The sequence below is a fragment of the Moschus berezovskii genome, chromosome 4 (genome assembly GCF_049115385.1).
Source record: "Moschus berezovskii isolate FMDL1 chromosome 4, NW_MosBer_1.0, whole genome shotgun sequence".
Taxonomy (NCBI): Eukaryota; Metazoa; Chordata; class Mammalia; order Artiodactyla; family Moschidae; genus Moschus; species Moschus berezovskii.
The window spans coordinates 87,867,966-87,889,578 of NC_142463.1; the positions used below are offsets into that span (position 1 = coordinate 87,867,966).

General features: G+C 40.2%; 1 protein-coding gene across 2 annotated transcripts in view; it reads left to right on the plus strand.

The window, feature by feature from the left end:
* EEIG2 (EEIG family member 2) overlaps positions 1 to 21,613 on the plus strand; it is an 87,641-nt gene that overhangs the window by 43,137 nt on the left and 22,891 nt on the right. Inside the window, exons 3-5 of one of the 2 annotated variants that reach the window (XM_055401737.2) lie at positions 4,616 to 4,645; positions 10,439 to 10,555; positions 16,140 to 16,186. In XM_055401737.2, coding sequence (XP_055257712.1) covers positions 4,616 to 4,645; positions 10,439 to 10,555; positions 16,140 to 16,186 — 194 coding nt within the window. The remainder of the gene's footprint in view (positions 1 to 4,615; positions 4,646 to 10,438; positions 10,556 to 16,139; positions 16,187 to 21,613) is intronic. The other variant, XM_088835533.1, reaches the window with a different exon arrangement.

A 21,613-nucleotide genomic window follows, 5' to 3' on the forward strand; every position in this document is an offset into this window, starting at 1 on the left:
AATCCAGGATCAAACCTGTACCCTCCCTCATTGCAGGCAGATTCTTTTCTGTCTAAGCCACCAGAGAAGCCCTGAAAGTAAAAATCCCCTTTGTTAGATTGCGAGGGGTGCTACAACAAAGTATCACAAACTGAGTGGATTAAAACAATTTATTGTCTCACAGTTCTGGAGGCCAGAAATCCAAAATCAAGATGTCAGTAGGGCCATGTTCTCTCTGAAGGCATTCTTGCCTCAGAGAAGAAACTGTTCCATGCCTTTCTCTTAGTTTTTCTTAGTCTGAGGCTTTCCTTGACTTGCTGCTGTATCACTCCAGTTACATGGCTGTCTTCTCCTTTTGAGTCTTTATATCATCCACCTGCTGTGCGTGTCTGTGTTCAAATTTCCTGTTTTTGATTAGGACACTAGTCATATTGGATTAGGACTGCATTTTTAACTTGATTATCTGTGTAAAGCCTCCTCTGTTTTCAAATAAGGTCATATTCTGAGGTTCTGCATGTTAAGATTTCAGCATTTCTTTTTGGATAGCACAGTTAAATCCATAACAGGCCTTAAAATTATAATAAACTTGGTGATTTATGCTTCTCAAATTAATGGGCTAGCTTATTACAGGCCACCCTTCCCTCTGAGAAGGGTGAACTTTTCTGAAAAACTATACAAAATATTAAAAATAGCTATTTGAAGGCATTAGAAGCTGCCTTCAGCAAGGATTTAAGAGGTTTAGAATCAAAGACCAGGGAAGCATAAAAAGATGAGCCTGACATTTGGCCTTGACCCTCAAAGCAGTTGCTAATTTGTAAGCAGTAGCTAAGGACCTGAGCCAAAAGCAGTGATGGAGAGGCTAAGAAGCTGAGCTGAGATTCTGGCAATTTTACAGGACTAAGGGGACAAAGTGGAGTCCAGAGCCCACTCGCAGAAGGAGCCTTGGTAAATACCCTGAGTTTCTAGTTGGGACTCAGTAAGAGTTTCAGCCTAGAAAAATGAGTATAATGGCTGCGGATCAACCCTTACAAAAATTGACATTCAGCTTCCAATCAGCTTAGTCACTGCTTAAATGAAAGTGATAGGTCCTGACCTTTCTACTCGCCAGAAAAAAATGTGTTTCTTCTCTGGAGGAGAATAACATTACTCTGAGCCTAAAATTATTTCTTCAAGTTATCACACACAAAAAGTTAAACCAAGCATATGAAAAGACATGACTGCATGACCAAAATCAAAAGGAAAACAAGATGATAAAAACAAACCCATGGAAGATACAGATTTGGAGAAGATCTAATAAACTTTTTACAATAATTATAATTAGTCAAGAGTATGGAAAATAAGAGAACTTGAAACTAATTTTAGAACTGAAAAATACAGTAACTAAAATTTAAAACTAAGTAAATGAAATTAAATCTCAACAGATGTATTTAACAGCAGGTTTGTCACAACTGAAGAACACTCTGGAAAATAAGACAAAAGAAAATATCAGTAGGGAGTTTTGGATTGACTTGTATACACTGCTATATTTAAAATAAATAACCCAACAAGGAGCTACTATTTTAAAAAAAATGGAGAGACGACAAGAGATAAGGAATGATACGGATAAGATGAAATTGGCCATACATTGATAATTCTTAAAGCTAATTGATGGGTTCATGGGGATTTATTATACTACTTCTTCCACTTTTGTGTATGTTTGAAATTTTCTGTAATAAAAGTTTTTAAAAATTATAAAGGAAGAAAGAAAATATAAGTTTGGGACACACAAAACAGAGTATAAGACACAGAAAACAATATAAAGGTCTGACACATATATATATATATATATATCAATGGACCCCTGAAAGAGTGGTGAGAGTTTGTGGAGATTGTGGCGGAGAATCTTCTAAAACTAATGAAAGATACTGAGCCACATATTCAAATGTCTTGTGAACCTCATGCAGGATAAACAACAAATCTAGCAAGTTTAAAGATAGACCACCAGTGTAGCTGGAACATGGAAAACATGGAAGTGGAAGTTCTTGGTGATGAGATTTGAGGCTTTATAGGAGTTTAGATTTTATTCCAGTTTTATATTTGGAATCAATTTGTTTGGATTTTGAAATCAACTTGAGGATTTTAAAAAGGAAAGACATGATCTTCTAAGATGACGTTTGCTGCTGTGTGGAGGATGAATTGCAGAAGCCACTTAAGTGATTGGGATAGTTTGGATGAGGAATGCTTATGTTTTGGCATGGAATTATAACAGTGGAGGTGGTGTGATTCAGGATGTATTTTGGAGGTAGCCCCCCTACTAATGGATTGGATATGGTGAATGTGGGAAACAAAATTGAGAATAACTCTTAGACCTTTTTCCTGAGCATGTGGGTAGATGATTCTGCTGTTCATTGAAATGGCAAAGACATGCATTGGAGCGATTGAGGGGGGGCAGATTAATAGAAATCAGTAGACCCATTTTGACCATGTTAAACTTGAAGTGTCTATGAGACATCAGGGGCTTACGCAATGGTTCAGCAGGTAAAGAGGCTGCCTACAATGTAGGAGACCTGGGTTCTGTCCCTGGGTCAGAAAGATTCCCTGGAGGAGGGCATAGCAACCCACTCCAGTATTATTGCCGGGAAAATTCCATAGACAGAGGAGCCTGGCGGGCTGTAGTCCATAGGGTCACAAAGAGTCAAAGGTGACTGAAGTGGCTGAGCACACATGAGACATCAAGTGGACATGTCATGTAGGCATTTAAAATACTAATACGGAACTCAGAGGAGAAGTTCAGACTAAAGATTTGAGTCATCAGCATACAATTCTTATTTAAACCCATAGACCTGAATGGGATAGGTCAGCAAGAAAGTGTAGATAGAAAAAACAAGAGGCCCTAGACCAAACACTTAGAAGTGGTATTAAATTGCTTAGCAAGTACAAGAAAGGAGCAAGAATTCAGGTATATCACTTCTCATGTACTTTTGGCCAGATCTTAGTCACACTGCCATAGTACAAAAAGAAAGTGAAAAATGTAGCCAGTTACTTTGTTTTGGGTAGCCAAAGCCCAGCTAAAAATAGAGGATTCTATTATGATGGAGAGGGAAAGAATGGATATTTGGGATGCAGCTAGCATACTTTCCACAGAGGTTGGATAAAGGAGTAGTAGGTCTTGCACAGGAGAGTGAGAAGTAGCCAGGGAGGTAGGAAGAAAAGTAGACAATTATAGCACCTTGGAAGTTTATAGAAAAAAATCTTATTAGGAAGGAGGCAGAGAGAGAGGTCAAGTTTGTCATAAGCTGTTTTGGAATTAAGTAAGATGAAGCCAAAGCCTTGGGCTTTAATAAAAATGGAGATCATTGGTAATCCTAAGAGCCACTGCAGAGGGAAAATGAGAGCGAAAACCCAATTAGAGTTACTTTGAAGAGAGAGTGGGGTACAGCAAATTTTGGTAAGTCTTTTGGAAAATCTGGCTGTAGAGGGGAGCAAAGAAAAGAATTAGCTAGTAGAGACTAGGATTATCTAGAAAAGGTTTTGTTTTGCTTTGTTGAAAGAAAGGCACTATTAAAGATGTACCAGTAACCTTATAGTAAAAGAAAACTTGGTAATTCATAATGGAGTACATCTGGTGGCATAACTAAAGGGGCAGAGGAAGGGGTGGGATAGCAAATATTCATGAACGATAGAGTTTACCATAGATTAGCTCTCACCTTATTCAAATTCACCTCTTTAAAGATGAAAATGGTACATAATGCAAAGAAAGATATGAAGATAAGTCCATTCAGCACACACAGGTATGGGAGTATATACTGTGTGATAAGCAGTGTCTAAGCATTTTAATTCTTGTATCTGGGTGATGTCCCAAATGAGGGATCTGGCAAATTAATGTATTTTATATATTTTAAAGTAAAGCATTAAGACATCTATATATATATTTTTTTATTATTTTTCACTTTTGCCAGTTTTGTTCACATTAGATAAGAGTTAGATAAGGAAGTTTCTACTATATTACCATGGAACAATGTCATATGTTTTAGGTGGGGAAAAGTAAGGTATATGTAGCATGTTGTTATCTGAGTAAAGGGGCAATAAATATATACACACACACATATACATATACACATCTAAAAATTGCTAACAGTGGTTGTCTCTGGGGTGGGGATCTCCATTCTTGTTAAAATCTTTGTGCAGTGTATTACTAATATGCTTAATTAAGGAAATAATTTACCTTTCTTTGATGATTCAGCTTATTGCAATGAGTCCAGGACACTTTTTGGCAGTTTCTTCTTCAGCAAATAGATTAAACGTTAGTTTGTCTTCTCACCATTTGTCTCCTTCAAATTCAAGTTAAATTCTAAATAAAAACTCTGGTTACTTGCCAAAGAGGGGTGGGGACCATCCAAATAGTTGGATTTAAGATCATCAGAATTTTAGTTTATACTTGAAGTGAAAGTGTAGTTGCTCAGTTATGTCCAGCTCTGTGTGACTTCATGAACTGTAGCCCACCAGACTCCTCTGTCCATGGAATTCTCTAGGCAAGAATACTGGAGTGGATTTGCCAGCATATAAATAAATACCTGCGTCAAAACTATTTGACATATATTTAATTTTAAATCATTAGTCGTATGATATCCTTATAGTGTTTTTTTATCTTTGGCAGGAATTGAAAGGTGGAAAAGCTTATGCAAAGGTAAGCTGGTCTTCTTTAACTCTTTTGGAATTTTTAATATCCCTCATTGCTATTTATAAGCCTAAAAATTAAGTGGTTTGCTTTTCTAATTGCTGTTCAAGCGTGGATGTTTTTAAATAGAGCAATTTGGAGATTGAATAGTTGGATCCAACAATAAATTATAGGCATATTCTTTCTCAATGCTGATTATGGGATGTAATTAAGTTTAAACTTCCTTGCTAGAAGACAATCTCTGGTTTGCATTAAACAATAGCAACTGTTAATTCAGTTTCCCCAGGAGGTAGTCTCATTCCCACCCAACCCCCAGTGGAATAGGGCTCCCCACTCTGTGTTCTTTTAGCACTCTCTATACTGTCTTTTATACTTTTATATGGAATTACTAATGAATGTGCTCACTTTTTGCTAGATAGAAGGAATTAGTAATTAATAATACTACCAGAAACCCATCTACTCTCTTTTATTTCTGAACCTCTTTATTCTCTACACCACATACTCCTCTTTTTTTTTCTGGTCACACCATGATGCTTGTGGGTTCTCAGTCCCCCCACCAAGGATTGAACCCTGGCCATGGCAGTGAAAGCCCGGAACCCTCACCATTAGGCGACCAGGGAGCTCCCCACTCTCCTCTTGTATTTCCAGCCTCTGCGATGGTGTCTCCTTCAATCCAGTCATCTAAGCCAAGAACCAGGGCACTACTTTCAACCGTCAAATTACCTAACTCCCTAAGACTGGTTGGTTGCAATGTCAATTCAAATGCTCTTTGCTACAAGTTAACAGAAAAGTCCCCTCATGTAGAGGCTCTTTTAGTTTCACAAAACAGGCAGATAGATATGAGATAGAACTTCTCCAGGATTCACTGACTAGAGAATATCATCACGAACCGATGTTACTTTTTATTTTTGTTTTTTCTTACATTCTCTATACAATGGCTTTGTCCTTGGCTCATCCCTTCATGATCAGGAGGTAACTAGCTGCTCAGGTTTTAGTCAGCATATTCACATATGACAAAGCCCAGCTGCTTCTCCATTTATGTCTTTTTTGAGTGAGAAAACTTCCTAGATGGCTGCCAGAGAATTTCCCCGTACCCCTGATTGGCGACAGCTGGATCATATGCCCCTCCTAAACTAGTCATGGGCAGTAGGAATGGATTGCCATGGTTAGCTTAGACTAATCACAATTGAACAATCATCTGGAGTTGGGTTGTTTTCCTTGTGCCCATGGATGAGCTAAGAGTGGATACTTGAATAAAATCGTGGCTTGCTAGCAAGGAATATCAAGGCATTAAATGGTGGGTAGGCAAAAAAAAAGAGAGAGTCTGCTGTGATTGACAAATCTTCTTCATTTCTCTCTTCCAAAAAGCTTTTGAAACCATTTCTTCTCTCTAGTCCCAAGACCACTTAGATTATGCCTTCATTATTTCTTATTTAAAACACACATTGGCCTCCTGTCTTTTGTTCTGTTCCTCTGTTGTCTCTCTTCAGTTCATTCTCTGTATTATTGCCAGGGGGGTCATTCTAAAATTCAAAGATATCATATCCTTCCTCCACTTTTAGTCCTCCAGCAGCTCTCTGTTGCCTGTAAGGACAATGAAATGAAAAGTCCTCAATCTAGCATATTAGACTCGTGTTGGTTTACAGATCTTCCATCTATACATGAACCCACCCACCCACACTCACTCATCCTTATGCTTCAGACATACTGCCCTCAGAACGTTCCTGGGGTGTGCTGTGCTCTTTTAGCATTTGTGCCTTGATATTTTCCCTACCATGCATGTGCTTCTGTCAACTCACGTATCATTAAGAACTCCGCTTAGTCATCCCTCCCCACTGAGAAATGTTCTTTTCCACTGTCTTTCTTGTAACTGTGCCTTCCTTTATCCAGCACAAGATCACAGTTATACCTGGAATGTATGTATCTATGCCATTTTAATGAGACAGTTATCTCAGTGAAACCAAAGAGAAAATCACAAGAAAATATGGACTCTCGTATCTCATTAGAATGTAAGCCCTTTCAATACAGTTGGGTTTTTTTTTTTTTTAAGGCCGCATTGTACAGCTTGTGGGATTTTAGTTCCCCAACCAAGGATTGAACCCATGCCTGCTGTAGTGGAAGCCCAGAACACTAGAGAAGTCCCAAGACAGTTCTTAATCGTGCTGTTCATGACTGGTTTTCAGTGTCTAGAGCAAGGCCAGACACATAAAAAGTGTTCAGTAAATGTAGACTTTAGTGTGCTTTTCTTAATGGAACTGACCGGATTCTTTTTTTTTTTTTTAATTTGCTTTATGCTTAGTGACACTATAATATCAGCATTCTGGCAGTGGATGGTAAGCCTTGGGGCTGTTTTTTATTCAAAAAAACATATATAATTGCCTACCATGTGCTAAACATTGTTCCTAGCACTACTCCAAGTGTAAGAGATACAGCAGTAAACTAAAACCGACAAAAACCCCTGCCTTTGGGGAGCTTACATTCTTATGAAGGAGTGAGTGAGGAGTTCAGACAATACATAATAGATATGAAGTATGTACATACATGATGCAATGATAACTACTAAGATGAAGGTTAGAGGGTAGGGGAGGAAGGAGGCAGGCATGCTCTAGAATGGTCATGGAAGCCCCCTTTAGAGAGATGACATTTGAACATAGACCCTAATGGAGTGAGAAAGAATGCTGAGAGAAGATTTAAGAAAGAATGCATCAGGCAAAAGAACAGTAAGTACTAAAGACTTTGAGGTGGTCTTGGCAGTTTCAAGGAAAAGGATCTTGTGGCTGGAAGAGTAGATAAGGAGGTGAAGGGGAAATGACAAGGTAGCCGTGGACAGAGGAATCAAGACAGTCAGTGCAAATGCCTTTCAAGGAGTTGTGCTGTGAGGGGGAGCAGCAGAATAGTACAGTGGACTGGAGAGAGATGGGGGGTGAGGTTTTGTTTCCTTCTGTTCATTAAGATGGGAGAAAATCCAGCATGTTTGTGTGCTGATGGGAATGATCCAGTAGAGAGGGAAGAACCTCGGAAGCAATGAACTTGAGTAGGCAAGAGCAGAGTGCTTGACCTCAGATGGGAGCACAGCCAGCTCACTTAGAGTAAGTTATTACTTATTACTTAAAGTAATAAATTGCTTTTATGTGTAAATGAAATAGGAGGCAAGACATCAGCAAAGAGTGTGGGTGGAAAAGATATTGGAGGTTCAAAGAGGAAGGATCATATGTGAAATGACATAATGTGATAGGCATGTTATGATAGGGCATGTGGTTGATGTATGATCACACCGCCACAGGAGTCCTCACATGTTCATCTGGGTGTGGCTTTGCCCTGGACATCTCCCGGTTTTTCGCTGATCTCTTGGGCCAGAGTAATCACATGAAGATTAGGTAGATGTTAATTGTGGCTTAACGTGTTTCTTACTCGCTGCCTTTGAAGCTTGTGTCCTTCAACTGATCTCTTAAGTTCTTTCCTTCATTCTTTTTGTACCAGTTAAAAACTGCTAAACTAGTGTTCCAGCCTACAAGTAAAATCTTCATCTTGAATGCCATTCATACATGCATTTATATGCACTTTAAAGTGTTAAAGCAGGCATTTAAAAATCACAGCAGGGGGCTTTGCTGGTGGCTTAGTGGTAAAGAATCCACCTGCCAATGCAGTAGACATGGGTTCAGTCCTGGTCCAGGAAGATTCCACATGCCTCAGAGCAACTAAGCCCATGTCTGTGCTGTGCTCAGCCACTGAGCCATGTTTGACTCTTTGCAACCCAATGGACTGTAGTCTGCCATGCTCCTCTGTCCATGGGGATTCTCCAGGCAAGAATACTGGATTGGATTGCCATGCCCTCCTCCAGGGGATCTTCACAACCTAGGGATTGAACCCAGGTCTCCTGCATTGCAGGCGAATTCTATACCACCTGAGCCACCAGAGAAGCCCAACTAAGCCCATGCACCCCAACTGTTGAGCCTTTGCTCAAGAGCCCAGGAGCCACGGCTGCTGAAGCCTGTGAACCTATAGCCTGGGCTCTACAATAAGAGAAGTCACCACAGTGAGAAGCCCGCACACCACAACTAGAGAAAAGCCCATGCAGCAGTGAAGACCCAGCACAGCCAAAAATAAATATTATTTTTAAAAAAGAAAAAAGAATCCCAGGAACCTTTTAAAAAAAATCACAGCAGGATTTGAAATGTATAATACTTTTTATTATATATTCAGGGAGATGTGCTTAATTAATTACAAACTCAAAACACTTTTTGTTAATAAAAGACTATATACACTTAGTGATGTAGAATAGATTTAGTTTGTTCAAAAAATAATGATATAAGGGGGATAATTTTTTTTACCACTTGGGGATGAGAAATAAAGTTGAGCAACATCAGAGGAAAGACCAGACAGTAATCTTTGGTGGCTGCAGAAAATGGGGCCCAAACTTGAGTTTGGAATGGGTTTGAGCCAAGCTTTTGGGTTAACAGCAGAGAAGGCTGGTGTGGGGAAGGAAAGAAGAAGGCTTCATTCATAAAGAGAGATTTAGCTCAAGGGAGACCAGTGAGGCAAATATTGTGCAAGGTGGTGAAGGAGCAGAAGCTTGTACCAAGGAAAGTGTGTGATACACTTCAGTCATTTTGCTCTCAGGTGGAGAGTGAGAACTTAATAATCTGCAACTATTTGTAGTCACCAGTGGTTAACTGGGAATAGAGCCACACCAGAAGAGGGAGAGGCAAGTCTGATCAGTTTTCTCTGTGTGTGTGCAAGTGATCAAGGTTGGTCTGCTAGTATGTCCCATAATGCAGTGTGCTACTTGCAGTGATTTCCACTGTTTAATATACATTTTTACATCAACAGTTATGTGTTTTAATGGGTAGAAAAAAATATATGGAATATCAGTTCAGTTCAGTTGCTCAGTTGTGTCTGACTCTTTGCGACCCCATGAATAGCAGCACGCCAGGCCTCCCTGTCCATCACCAACTCCTGGAGTTTACTCAAACTCATGTCCATCGAGTCGGTGAGGCCATCCAACCATCTCATCCTCTGTTGTCCCCTTCTCCTGCAGCCCCCAATTCCTCCCAGCATCAGGGTCTTTTCCAATGAGTCAACTCTTTGCATGAGGTGGCCAAAGTATTGGAGTTTCAGCTTTAGCATCAGTCCTTCCAATGAACACCCACGACTGATTTCCTTTAGAATGGACTGGTTGGATCTCCTTGCAGTATAAGGGACTCTCAAGAGTCTTCTCCAGCACCACAGTTCAAAAGCATCAATTCTTTGGCGATCAGCTTTCTTCACAGTCCAACTCTCACATCCATACATGACCACTGGAAAAACCATAGCCTTGACCTTTGTTGACAAAGTAATGTCTCTGCTTTTTAATATGCTATCTAGGTTGGTATAGAAATCTGTTATTTCAAAGATCATATTACTCAAGAGTTAAATAGGTAATGAAAGTGAAAGCCACTCAGTCATGTCCAACTCTTTGTGACCCCCATGGACTGTACAGTCCATGGAATTCTCCAGGCCAGAATACTGGAGTGGGTAGCCTTTCCCTTCTCCAGGGGATCTTCCCAACCCAGGGATCGAACCCAGGTCTCCCACATTGCAGGCAGATTCTTTACAAGCTCAGCCATATGTTTTAACAAGAAGTGAGCCAATTTTTAAGACATATTAGGCAAAGAAAAACAGGTGTTGTTAAGTTGGCAAAAACTGCAAATAACCAAAGTTGGAGACAACTTGGCTAGAACATGGGTTGAATGTCTTCTTTAAAGAAAATATGATAGAAGCCTACTAGATATTCTATTAATATAATTCTCTTTCTTTTCATAGCTGGGCTTTGCAGATCTAAACCTGGCAGAGTTTGCTGGATCAGGAAATACCACTCGTCGCTGTTTACTGGAAGGCTATGATACCAAAAATACAAGACAGGACAATTCCATTCTTAAAGTAAGTACATTTCCAGATTTACATGTTAAACAAATGAGATTCTCTGCCTTTAAATAATCATAGGTGTATATTGTCAGGCTTCTCAGGTGGCTCATTGGTAAAGAACTCTCCTGCTAATGCAGGAGACATGCGTTTGATTACCTGTGTCGGGAAGATCCCTGGGAGCAGGAAATGGCAACCCTCTCCAGTATTTTTGCCTGGGAAGTCCAATGGACAGAGGAACCAGGTGGGCTACAGCCCAGAGTCGCAAAGAGTTGGACATGACTTAGTGACTAAACAACAACAAACAATATAAGGTCAAGATGGGAATCAGTACTAGGATCATAAGCTGGCCACACCACTGAAAAACACATCACCTAGGAGGAAAAAACAATCCAAATTACAGAAGCACTGAAAAGTAACAAATGTTCACCTTCATGATCCTAAGGTGTTTCTCTTTGGTGCTGAGAACATTCAGGGAAGAATACATACAACCACTACAGCATGAGAGCTTACTGAGCAGAAGGAACATCACCACACAATGTTTCCAGCTCCCAAAAGGTGATGGCCAACACAGCTGTGGTGGGTATAGAAGTCACTGGGTTCTCTCACAAGTGAAGTGACAGGTGGCGCTTACTTTGGCCATCTGCCCTACTGTTTCCATGTACCTTCAGAAGCTCTATACCCTGGGGAACCCAGGAAGGCACACTTCACAGAGTTGGTGCCAGTATTAAATGAGACCAGTAGAGAAAATGTTTGGAAAGTACTTGGATCTAGTAAAACTCACCGAATGAAACTTTTGCTGTATTTTAGTTAGGTTTACCCTTGGCCACCTCATGCAACAAGTTGACTCACTGGAAAAGACTCTGATGGTGGGAAAGGTTGGGGGCCGGGGGAGAAGGGGACGACAGAGAATGAGATGGCTGGATGGCATCACCGACTCTGTGGACATGAGTTTGAGTGAACTCCGGGAGTTGGTGATGGACAGGGAGGCCTGGCGTGCTGTGATTCATGGGGTCGCAGAGAGTCGGACACGACTGAGCGACTGAACTGAACTGAACTGATCTGACCCTTTTATGGTAAGTTCAGTTCAGTTCAGTCGTTCAGTCGTGTCCGACTCTCTGCGACCCCATGAATCACAGCACGCCAGGCCTCCCTGTCCATCACCAACTCCCGGAGTTCACTCAAACTCATGTCCACAGAGTCGGTGATGCCATCCAGCCATCTCATTCTCTGTCGTCCCCTTCTCCTCCTGCCCCCAATCCCTCCTAGCATCAGACTCTTTTCCAATGAGTCAACTCGTCACATGAGGGGGCCAAAGTATTGGAGTCTCAGCTTTAGCATCAGTCCTTCCAATGAACACCCAGGACTGATCTCCTTTAGAATGGACTGGTTGGATCTCCTTGCAGTATAAGGGACTCTCAAGAGTCTTCTCCAACACCACAGTTCAAAAGCATCAATTCTTCGGTGCTCAGCTTTCTTCACAGTCCAACTCTCACATCCATACATGACCACTGGAAAAACCATAGCCTGGACTAGATGGACCTTTGTTGGCAAAGTAATGTCTCTTCTTTTTAATATGCTGTCTAGGTTGGTCATAACTTTCCTTCCAAGGAGTAAGCATCTTTTAATTTCATGGCTGCAATCAGCATCCACAGTGATTTTGGAGCCCAAAGAAATGAAGTCTGACACTGTTTCCACTGTTTCTCCATCTATTTACCATGAAGTGATGGGACCAGATGCCATGATCTTAGTTTTCTGAATGTTGAGCTTTAAGCCAACTTTTTCACTCTCCTCTTTCAGTTTCATCAAGAGGCTTTTTAGTTCCTTTTCACTTTCTGCCATAAGGATGGTGTCATCTGCATATCTGAGGTTATTGATATTTCTCCCGGCAATCTTGATTCCAGCTTGTGCTTCTTTCAGCCCAGCGTTCCTCATGATGTTCTCTGCATATAAGTTAAATAAGCAGGGTGACAATATACAGCCTTGACGTACTCCTTTTCCTATTTGGAACCAGTCTGTTGTTCCATGTCCAGTTCTAACTATTGTTACTGAACGATAAGAAAGGAAAATAATCCTGAGTAAGACTAAGTAGTCAGCAGTTAGCAGACAAAGAATTAGCTATATCTGACAGTTTTCAAACTCACTTAGCCTGGCACATAATAGATTATCAAATCATGACTATTGTTAGGGTTGTTGTTGTTATTACCATTATCACTGATATTTCCAGAACATAATAAGATCCTATGGCTGATATTTTAAAATTAATTATTTATTTAAATTGGAGGCTAATTACTTTACAATATTGTAGTGATTTTTGCCCTACATTGACATGAATCAGCCATGGGTGTACATGTGTTCCCCATCCTGAACCCACTCCCACCTCCCTCCCTGTCCCATCCCTCTGGGTCATCCCAGTGCATGGCCCCGAGTGCCCTATCTCATGCATTGAACCTGGACTGGTGATCTGTTTCACATATGGTAATATTCATGTTTCAATGCTATTCTCTCAAATCATCCCATCCTCTCCTTCTCCCACAGAGTCCAAAAGTCTGTTCTTTACATCTGTGTCTCTTTTGCTGTCTCACATATAGGGTCATCATTACCATCTTTCTAAATTCCATAGATATGCATTAATATACTGTATTGGTGTTTTTTTTTTTCTGACTTACGTCACTCTGTATAATAGGCTCCAATTTCATCCACCTCATTAGAACTGATTCAAATGCATTCTTTTTAATGACTGAGTAATACTCCATTGTGTATATGTACCACAGCTTTCTTATCCATTCGTCCGCAGATGGACATCTAGGTTGCTTCCATGTCCTGGCTATTATAAACAGTGCTGCAGTGAACATTGGGGTACACGTGTCTCTTTCAATTCTGGTTTCCTCAGTGTGTATGCCCAGCAGTGGGATTGCTGGATCATATGGCAGTTCTATTTCCAGTTTTTTAAGGAATCGCCACACTGTTTTCCATAGTGACTGTACTAGTTTGCATTCCCATCAACAGTGTAAGAGGGTTCCCTTTTCTCCACACCCTCTCCAGCATTTATTGTTTGTAGACTTTTTGATAGCAGTATGGATGATTCTTAAAAGCTAGTCAGGAACTAGAGCATTTCAAAAAGCATTAGCAAAGCTTTAAGTTCTGGTCCAACCAAACAAAAAAAAAAAAAAACACCATTTCCAAATAGTACTTAGGTATTAATTCCTTCATTCTTTCAGCTTTCAGCCAGAGTTTGAGTAGCCAGAGACTTAGGGAGCTTAAGGAACATAATTACAGCCATGCAGCAGGAGGGTGGATTGTGACATCAGGGCTCTGTGTTTGTTCTTAGATCTCTGGAGCCCTGTGTAAGCACTTCAGCTCTGCCCCACTGTTTCCTCCTCTATAAAAGGGGAATTTCAATAGTTTCCCCAGGGGGGCTGATCCTGAGGTCTGAATGAGTTACTGTATGTGATTTTGCCAACACTCTTTAGTTGTATGAAATAGAAATCCCTTAGGTTAGTTCCTGTAAAAAAGAGCTTTAGGTCAAATGCGGGGACATTTCACAGAGCCCTAGGATGGGAAGTTACAACCAGACCTGAACTCCCAGGAACTGAAGGACCTTTCTAGGGACTGTTCTTGGCTCTCTGCATTATAATTTCTGTCTTCAGACCAGCTTCCTGTGCTTACTCACAGCCTCCCTGACCTCCTAAAAACTTCAGCTGCTAAGTGGCGTTGGCTTGCTATGATGTCAGCAAAATCTGGGAGGTGGAGGAGGCTGTTTTTAGAGACCTTTTCTAAAAGGTCTTGGCCTGGTACGTTTCCCAAAATGTGTTTGCAATAGTAGCCTCATGGTATGCTTCAGGACAGGGTGGATGTTCAACAGGATGCTAACTCCTCCTTTCCAGAAAGTGGCAAGAACATTAAGTCACTTAGTACCTTGAAAGAGAAGCCGATCCAGCTGGTAGGTAGACAGGGACTTTGAATACTTTTAAATTTTTTAGCTTTATTGAGCTATGATTCACTTGCCATACATTTCACCCAGTTAAAGTACACAATTGAATGGTTTTTAGTATATTCAAAGGTGTGTCCAACTATTGCCATAATCAGTTTTAAAACATCTTCGTTACCCCAAGAAAGAAACCTCGTATGTGCCCAATAGCAGTCACTTCCCACTTTCCCCCAACTCTCTGCCCTTCCCCACAGCCCTCAGCAACCACTAACCTACTCTCTCTCTGGATTGGCCTATTCTGAACATTTCCTATAAATAGGATTATAGAAAAGGTAGTATTTTGTGTCTGGCTTCTTTGAACTTAACATCATGTTTTTCAAAGTTCATCCATGCTGTAGTATGTATCAGTACTGTGCTCCTTTCTATGGCTAAATAATACTCCATTGTATGCCTATACCATATTTTGTTTATCGGTTAATGGTTCTTCACTTTGTTAGCTGTTATGAACAGCGCTGCTGTGGGCGTTCATATACAAGTTTTAGTGTGGGCATATGTTTTCTTTTCTCTTGGGCATACATTCAAGAGTATATATGCTTGGAGCAGAATTCTTGAGTCACATGGTAACTCTGCTTTTAACTTTTTGCAGAACTCCCTCACTTTTTCAAGTGGCTGAAACATTGTACATTCCCATCAGCAGAGTATACGGGAGTCCAGATTTCTCCAAATATTGAGCCCTTTTATTCTTTAGCTTCTTAGAATGGGGAACTTCATAGATGACCCTGTGCATTTCATATTTCAGATGCTGCTAATAGGCATGTGGAGGCTTGCATTAAACATTTAGTAAACTTGCACAGAGATCCTCCAGAGGAGATGCCTTTACTGTTGGTGAAAAGCATTGAATAGCTTGGAGTGTCAGGAAGATCAGATAGTTCTAAGCCTCACATAATGTACAAGCTTTACAAAATAATTGCTGCTTGAATGAATAAATTTTTTTTTAAAGTAAGTTAATGCATTCATTCTGGTGCAAAGCTAGAGCAAAGGCCAGGAGCATTCTTCTCTTAACAAGCTACCAACAGGCACCCCTAGAAGCATCATATTGTAAAGGTGTTGGAGGAAAACATTTTAGACACTTAAACAACACAGGAATCTTGAGGAAAGTCATATAAAATAGACCTGAACAGCACAAAGGATTATTACTGATGAAACCCTTGCCTTTTTTTAAGATTTTTTTTTAACATGGATCATTTTTAAAGTCTTTATTGAATTTGATACAGTATCATTTCTGTTTTATGTTTTGGTTTTTTGGTCACGAAGCCTGTGGGATCCTAGCTCCCCAGCTAGGGATCGAACCCTCACTCCTTGCTCTGGAAGGTGAAGTCTTAGCCACTGGACATCTAGGGAAGTTCCGTGAAGTCTGTACTTTTCATTTCTACCTTTTCCACTCTTATTTTTGCAGTTACAAAGTTTTAACTGTTAAAAATTATTTTTAACCCATGTCTGTAAAGCAGCAATTCAATATTGGATATAACCCAATTCAGTAATCATTTTATTTAATACTTTCTAAAACAGGAAATACTGGATTAGGTACTGTGGAAGGTGCGTAGATTAGCAGAATGTGGCTTTTCCTCTTGAGATTTTTATAATTACGGTATTTCTTTTTCTCATGTTTAGGTTTGGATTAGTATGCAACTGATGTCTGGTGACCCATGTTTCAAAACGTAAGTTGGTGCTCAGTAAATGAGTTATTTGTCTGAAAGTATAATAGTCGTATGTTTATTTACATTTGCACATTCATATTTTGTAGTGTTCATAGACTAATCCCAGTGAAGGAATAGTTAGTTCCTCTTTTAGGAGACTGACCTGAGCCTCATAGAAGTTACTCTTACTTCTTACCAAACAAACTCTCCACTTTCTAAATTAATTAAGCTATGGGTTTTTTGTCATCTTCAGGCTTTGTGTGAAATTATTACAAAGTAGAATTTTTAATTTGACCTCTATGAATTGTAAGTACCTATTAGGTGCCGTGTGCTAGGCCCTAATCGAGACACTAGGCACACAGCAGTGAAAAAAAAAAAATAGATCAAGTCCCTGACATCTTGGAGCTTATATTTTAAGAGGGAAAGCAGACAATAAGCAAACAAGTAAATATATGATATAAAGATGGCAATGCATATTTTGAAGAAACGTAAAGCAGGGTAGGAGGGCCAAGGTGAGGAGAAGTGTTGCTGTTTTATGTATTACCTTCCTGGTTAGGGTGATATTTGAGCAGAGACCTGAGGGAGGTGGGAAGCACGCCATGCAGATATTTGGGGAAAGAGCATTTGAGACAGCAGGAACAAGGACAGAGACCTTGAGACAGAGGTGTGTTTGGCAGGTTCAGGTAGCTTGCAGGAGACCGGGATGTCTGGGACAGAGTGAATGAAGAATGTGATGACAGGAGACGAGACCAGATGATAAAGGTCTTGTCAGCCATTATAATAATGGTCTCATGGGCCCCTCATAATCCGAGTGAGATAAAAGGCTACTGGAGCGTTTAAAACAGGAGTGAAATCATCAGACTTGGCTACTAGGTGGAGAATAGACAATTTGTGGGACCAGCAAAGGCGCCAAGGGTAGAAATAGGTACATGAGTTAGGAGGCTGTTTCAGAATTCAAGGCTTGGGGCCGGAGTAACTAGGAGAATGGTGGACATTTATTGAAATGAGAGTGCCTACAAGAGGAGCAGGGTGGGAGCTGGGATGTTGGACGTGTTAAGTGTGAGAGCCCTATTTAACCTCCAGCCAGGCTTTCTGATTAGGCATTTGGGTTTTATCACTACAGGGTCCAGTAGGGAGGCCCAGACTAGAGATATAAATTCAGAAATCATCATATCATCAGTAGATAGATACTAGTTAAAGCCATGAGCTTCGATTAAATGACCTAGAGGAAATGAGCTTAGATAAAGAAAAGGACCACAGACTGAGGTATGGGCCTCTCCTGCCTGTTAGAGGCTGGGGAGGTAGGGAAGCACCAGCATAGTAGCAACCAGACAGACAGGAAGAAGGAGGCAATGGAGAGGACTGTCCTGAAACCAAGTGACGAGCATGTAGGAAAAAGGAGGGAGTAATCGGCTGTGTCCCACACTACTGAAGTAGGTCAAGGAAGAGGAGGGCTGAGAACTCACTACTGGTGACTCTGGCAAGCACTGGTGGAGTGTGTTTAGACTACAGCCACACTGGAGAGGTTAAAGAAAGTTTTGGAAGAGAAACACTGGAGACAGTATAAACAATTCTTATGAGGACTTTTGCTGAGAAAAAGGAACAGAAAAAAATGGGGTCCTAAATAAGAGGAGTGTGCAGTTAATGGCAGGTTTCTGTTTGGTTTCTTTTTTAAAGATGGGAGATAGCGCAGCACACTTGTATCCTGACATGAATAGTCCAGTAGACAAGGAGAAACATGGTTCTGAAGAGAAAAGGGACAATTACTAGAATAGTGTCCTTGGATTATCAAGAGGGATGAAAGCAGAGAATATGGCTACAGATGCTGATATATGAGAAGTGGAAACATACAAAAGTAACTATCGAATTATTCCTGATTTCCTAATGATATAGGAAACAAGGTAATCATTGAAAAGCAAGGATGGGAAACATGGAGGTGGGGTTTGAGGAAAGAGGAAAACACGTGTAAAAGTCTTTTCAGGGAGTAGGAGAGTGAGCTGAATGGGAAAAGGCAGTAGGATGCCTGTTAGCACTCTTAAAAACACTTTATAATTAAAAATGAAAGTTAACCAGAGAGCATTTAAATATCTGAGAAAAATATGTTTAGAAGAGTAAACAATTACTTCACTATGCATCAACTTCATGTTTTTAATAGTAACATCCATATAGTTCTCTACGTATATCTAAAGATGAAAAAAATATATATATATATAGGGTTGGAAAGATCCCTTAGAGAAGGAAATGGCAACCGACTCCAGTATTTCCTGCCTGGAAATTTCCATGGACAGAGGAGCCTGGCAGGCTACAGTCCATGGGCTTGCAAAGAACCAGACACAACTGAGCATACACACACCATGCCATGCCATATATATTTTATAAAGATGAAAATATATACAGAGTGCATCAGGCAAAATGCCAGGCTGGATGAATCACAAGCTGGAATCAAGATTGCTGGGGGAAATATCAATAATCTCAGATATGCAAATGGAACCACCCTTATGGCAGAAAGCAAAGAGGAACTAAAGAACCCCTGATGAAGGTAAAAGAGGAGAGTGAAAAAGCTGGCTTAAAACTCAGCATTCAAAAAGCTAAGATCATGGCATCCAGTCCCATCACTTCATGGTATATAGATGGGGAAACAATGGAACCAGTGACAGACTTTCTTTTCTTGGGCTCCAAAATCACTGCAGATGGTGACTGCAGCCATGAAATTAAAAGACACTCGCTCCTTAGAAGAAAAGCTATGACAAACCTAGAGAGCATGTTTAAAAGCAATGACATTACTTTGCCAACTAAGGTTCGTATGGTCAATGCTTTTTCCAGTAGTCATGTACAGATGTGAGAGTTGAACCAGAAAGAATGCTGAGCACCAAAGAATTGATGCTTTTGAACTGTGGTGTTAGAGAAGATTCTTGAGAGTCCCATGGACTGCAAGGAGATCAAACCAATCCTAATGGAAATCAATCCTGAATATTCATTGGAAGGACTGGTGCTGAAGCTGAAGCTCCAATACATTGGCCACCTGATGCAAAGAGCAGACTTGTTAGAAGGACTTGTTAGCAGACTCTGATGCTGGGAAGGATTGAAGGCAGGAGGAGAAGGGGATGACAGAGGATGAGATGGTTGGATGGCATCACCAATTCATTGCACATGAGTTTGAGCAAGCTCCAGGAGATGGTGAAGGACAGGGAAGTCTGACGGGCTACAGTCCATGGAGTTGCAAAGAGTCAGACATGACTGAGCGACTGAACAGCAACAACAACACAAATCAGTTCTTGATTAAAATTATGCATTTTCCAATAATTTAGCCTTCCTATGCTGTTTTCTCCCAAATGATAATTTCCTGGCTTCTTTCCTTATTTACTGCTCTTTGGAGACTAAATAATTTTTGGTTTCTTAGGTAACAATATGTTTTTCCTAATGTAATCAACTTAGAGTGAAATGAGAAAAAGAGCAGCAAAATTTAGTAGAAGAAAATGCATTCATTATTCTTTCTTAGGAGCTTTTTAATGGCTGTTCCCTTTCTGGCCCTTTCTCTGCCATTTCACCTATTTGTGAAACTCAAGTACTGAAGAGGTCCAAAATAGATCATCTTATATTCTGTATTGTCTCCACAAATGTAATTCTGGTAATCAGAGTTTATAGAAAAAGACTTTCATGACTCACTAGAATAAACAAACTTTACCTAATCCTAATATACATAAAAGTATTTCTCAGAAGACTCAAACCCCTAATATATGTTTTACCTTTGAGTATCTGAAATTGTGCAACTGTTTATTAAAAAGGAGTCATCCATGTACTTCTTATATTGAGTATGGATTGAATAGAAAAATGTTTGAACTCCTGATGAGAAAAGTGAATTATTTTTACCAGGTTGTATTTCAGTGTATTTCAAATATGTAAAATGACAGTACTTCGGAGCTGAAACAAGTGTTGGAAATTGTCTGGTGACTTTTTTTCCCAGAATACCTATCCACAGAAATCCTTGGCACAAATATATTATGAGTCTCCTATATACCATTTTCCTATTGAGGGGGAAAAGATGTAGTACCTTACTACCCCTGAAGTTGCTAAGAGAGCTTCACGAAGCCAGTTTTAAAAGAATGTGTATAATCCAAGTTCACTTTTATCAGCGAGGTAAATCAACCTCTAACCACTTGCCCTAAGACACAGAGCAGTTGAGAAACTTGACTATTTGTCTGCAGGACAAAGATATAAATAATTTTGGAGAGGGTCATTGTGCTATTCTATCTGCTTTTGTCTGTCTTTGAATTTTTTATAAGTTTTCAAAAACCTACTAGAGAAATAATGAGTATACAGATCCTTAGCACTCTGAGTTAAATTCTAGTTTTTATATTTTATGAGCAGAAGATCTGTAACTTAGATCAAACAGTTTTTCAGAAACAAATTTTATACTAAAGCCAGTACATGTGAAGAAGACAGCTGGTAAATCAACCTCTAACCACTTGCCCTAAACTCCATTTTATAGTTCTCTGCTGCTGCTGCTGCTGCTAAGTCACTTCAGTCGTGTCCAACTCTGTGCAACCCCATAGACAGCAGCCCACCAGGCTCCCCCGTCCCTGGGATTCTTCAGGCAAGAACACTGGAGTGGGTTGCTATTTCCTTCTCCAGTGCATGAAAGTGAAAAGTGAAAGTGAAGTCGCTCAGTCGTGTCCGACTTTTAGCAATCCCATGGACCGCAGCCTACCAGGCTCCTCCATCCCTGGGATTTTCCAGGCAAGAGTACTGGAGTGGGGTGCCATTGCCTTCTCCGTTATAGTTCTCTACAACTCATCAAATATCCACCAGCTTTCATTAAAGAATGAAGCTGACTCTGAAAAGAAAGCCAACCACTAATGCTGATGAAAAGGATACTTGGAGAGAGAAGTTATGTACTGTATTGGCATTTAGTGATTTGGTGGTAAAGCAGATCTAGGGATGATGTAACCCTCCTGAATAGCTTAGGGCTTTAGAGCGTTCATATTCTAGAAGGAAGTAAGTTTTCCACTTCTCAAAATGATTTAATGAATATTAGTCCCCCAATTTATTTCTTGAAAGAACTCTATGATTTGACATTATTAACTCTGTAATGTCAGGACATGTCAGAGATTAAGGAACTAAGTTGTCCATGGCCCCAGGATTCACTGATTCAGTACAGGTGTATTGATTGCCTACCATGCACTAACATTTACCAAACTCAGTTAAGACTAACCCCTTGCTCTGAAGGATTCACTATTTATATGGGCAACAGACGCACAGCATAGGATATTATTGAGGCGTCGAGGATAGAGTCCTTAACTCTTCTTCTTTGAAAGCCAGGAAAAGTCTTCACTGAGGGGATGACACTGAGCTAAGTTTTAAAGGATGAATAGGAAAACCACGAAGCAGGAGAGATAGGTAGAGACATTTCAGGAAGAGAAAACAGCTTGCATAAATTTATAGCATTGT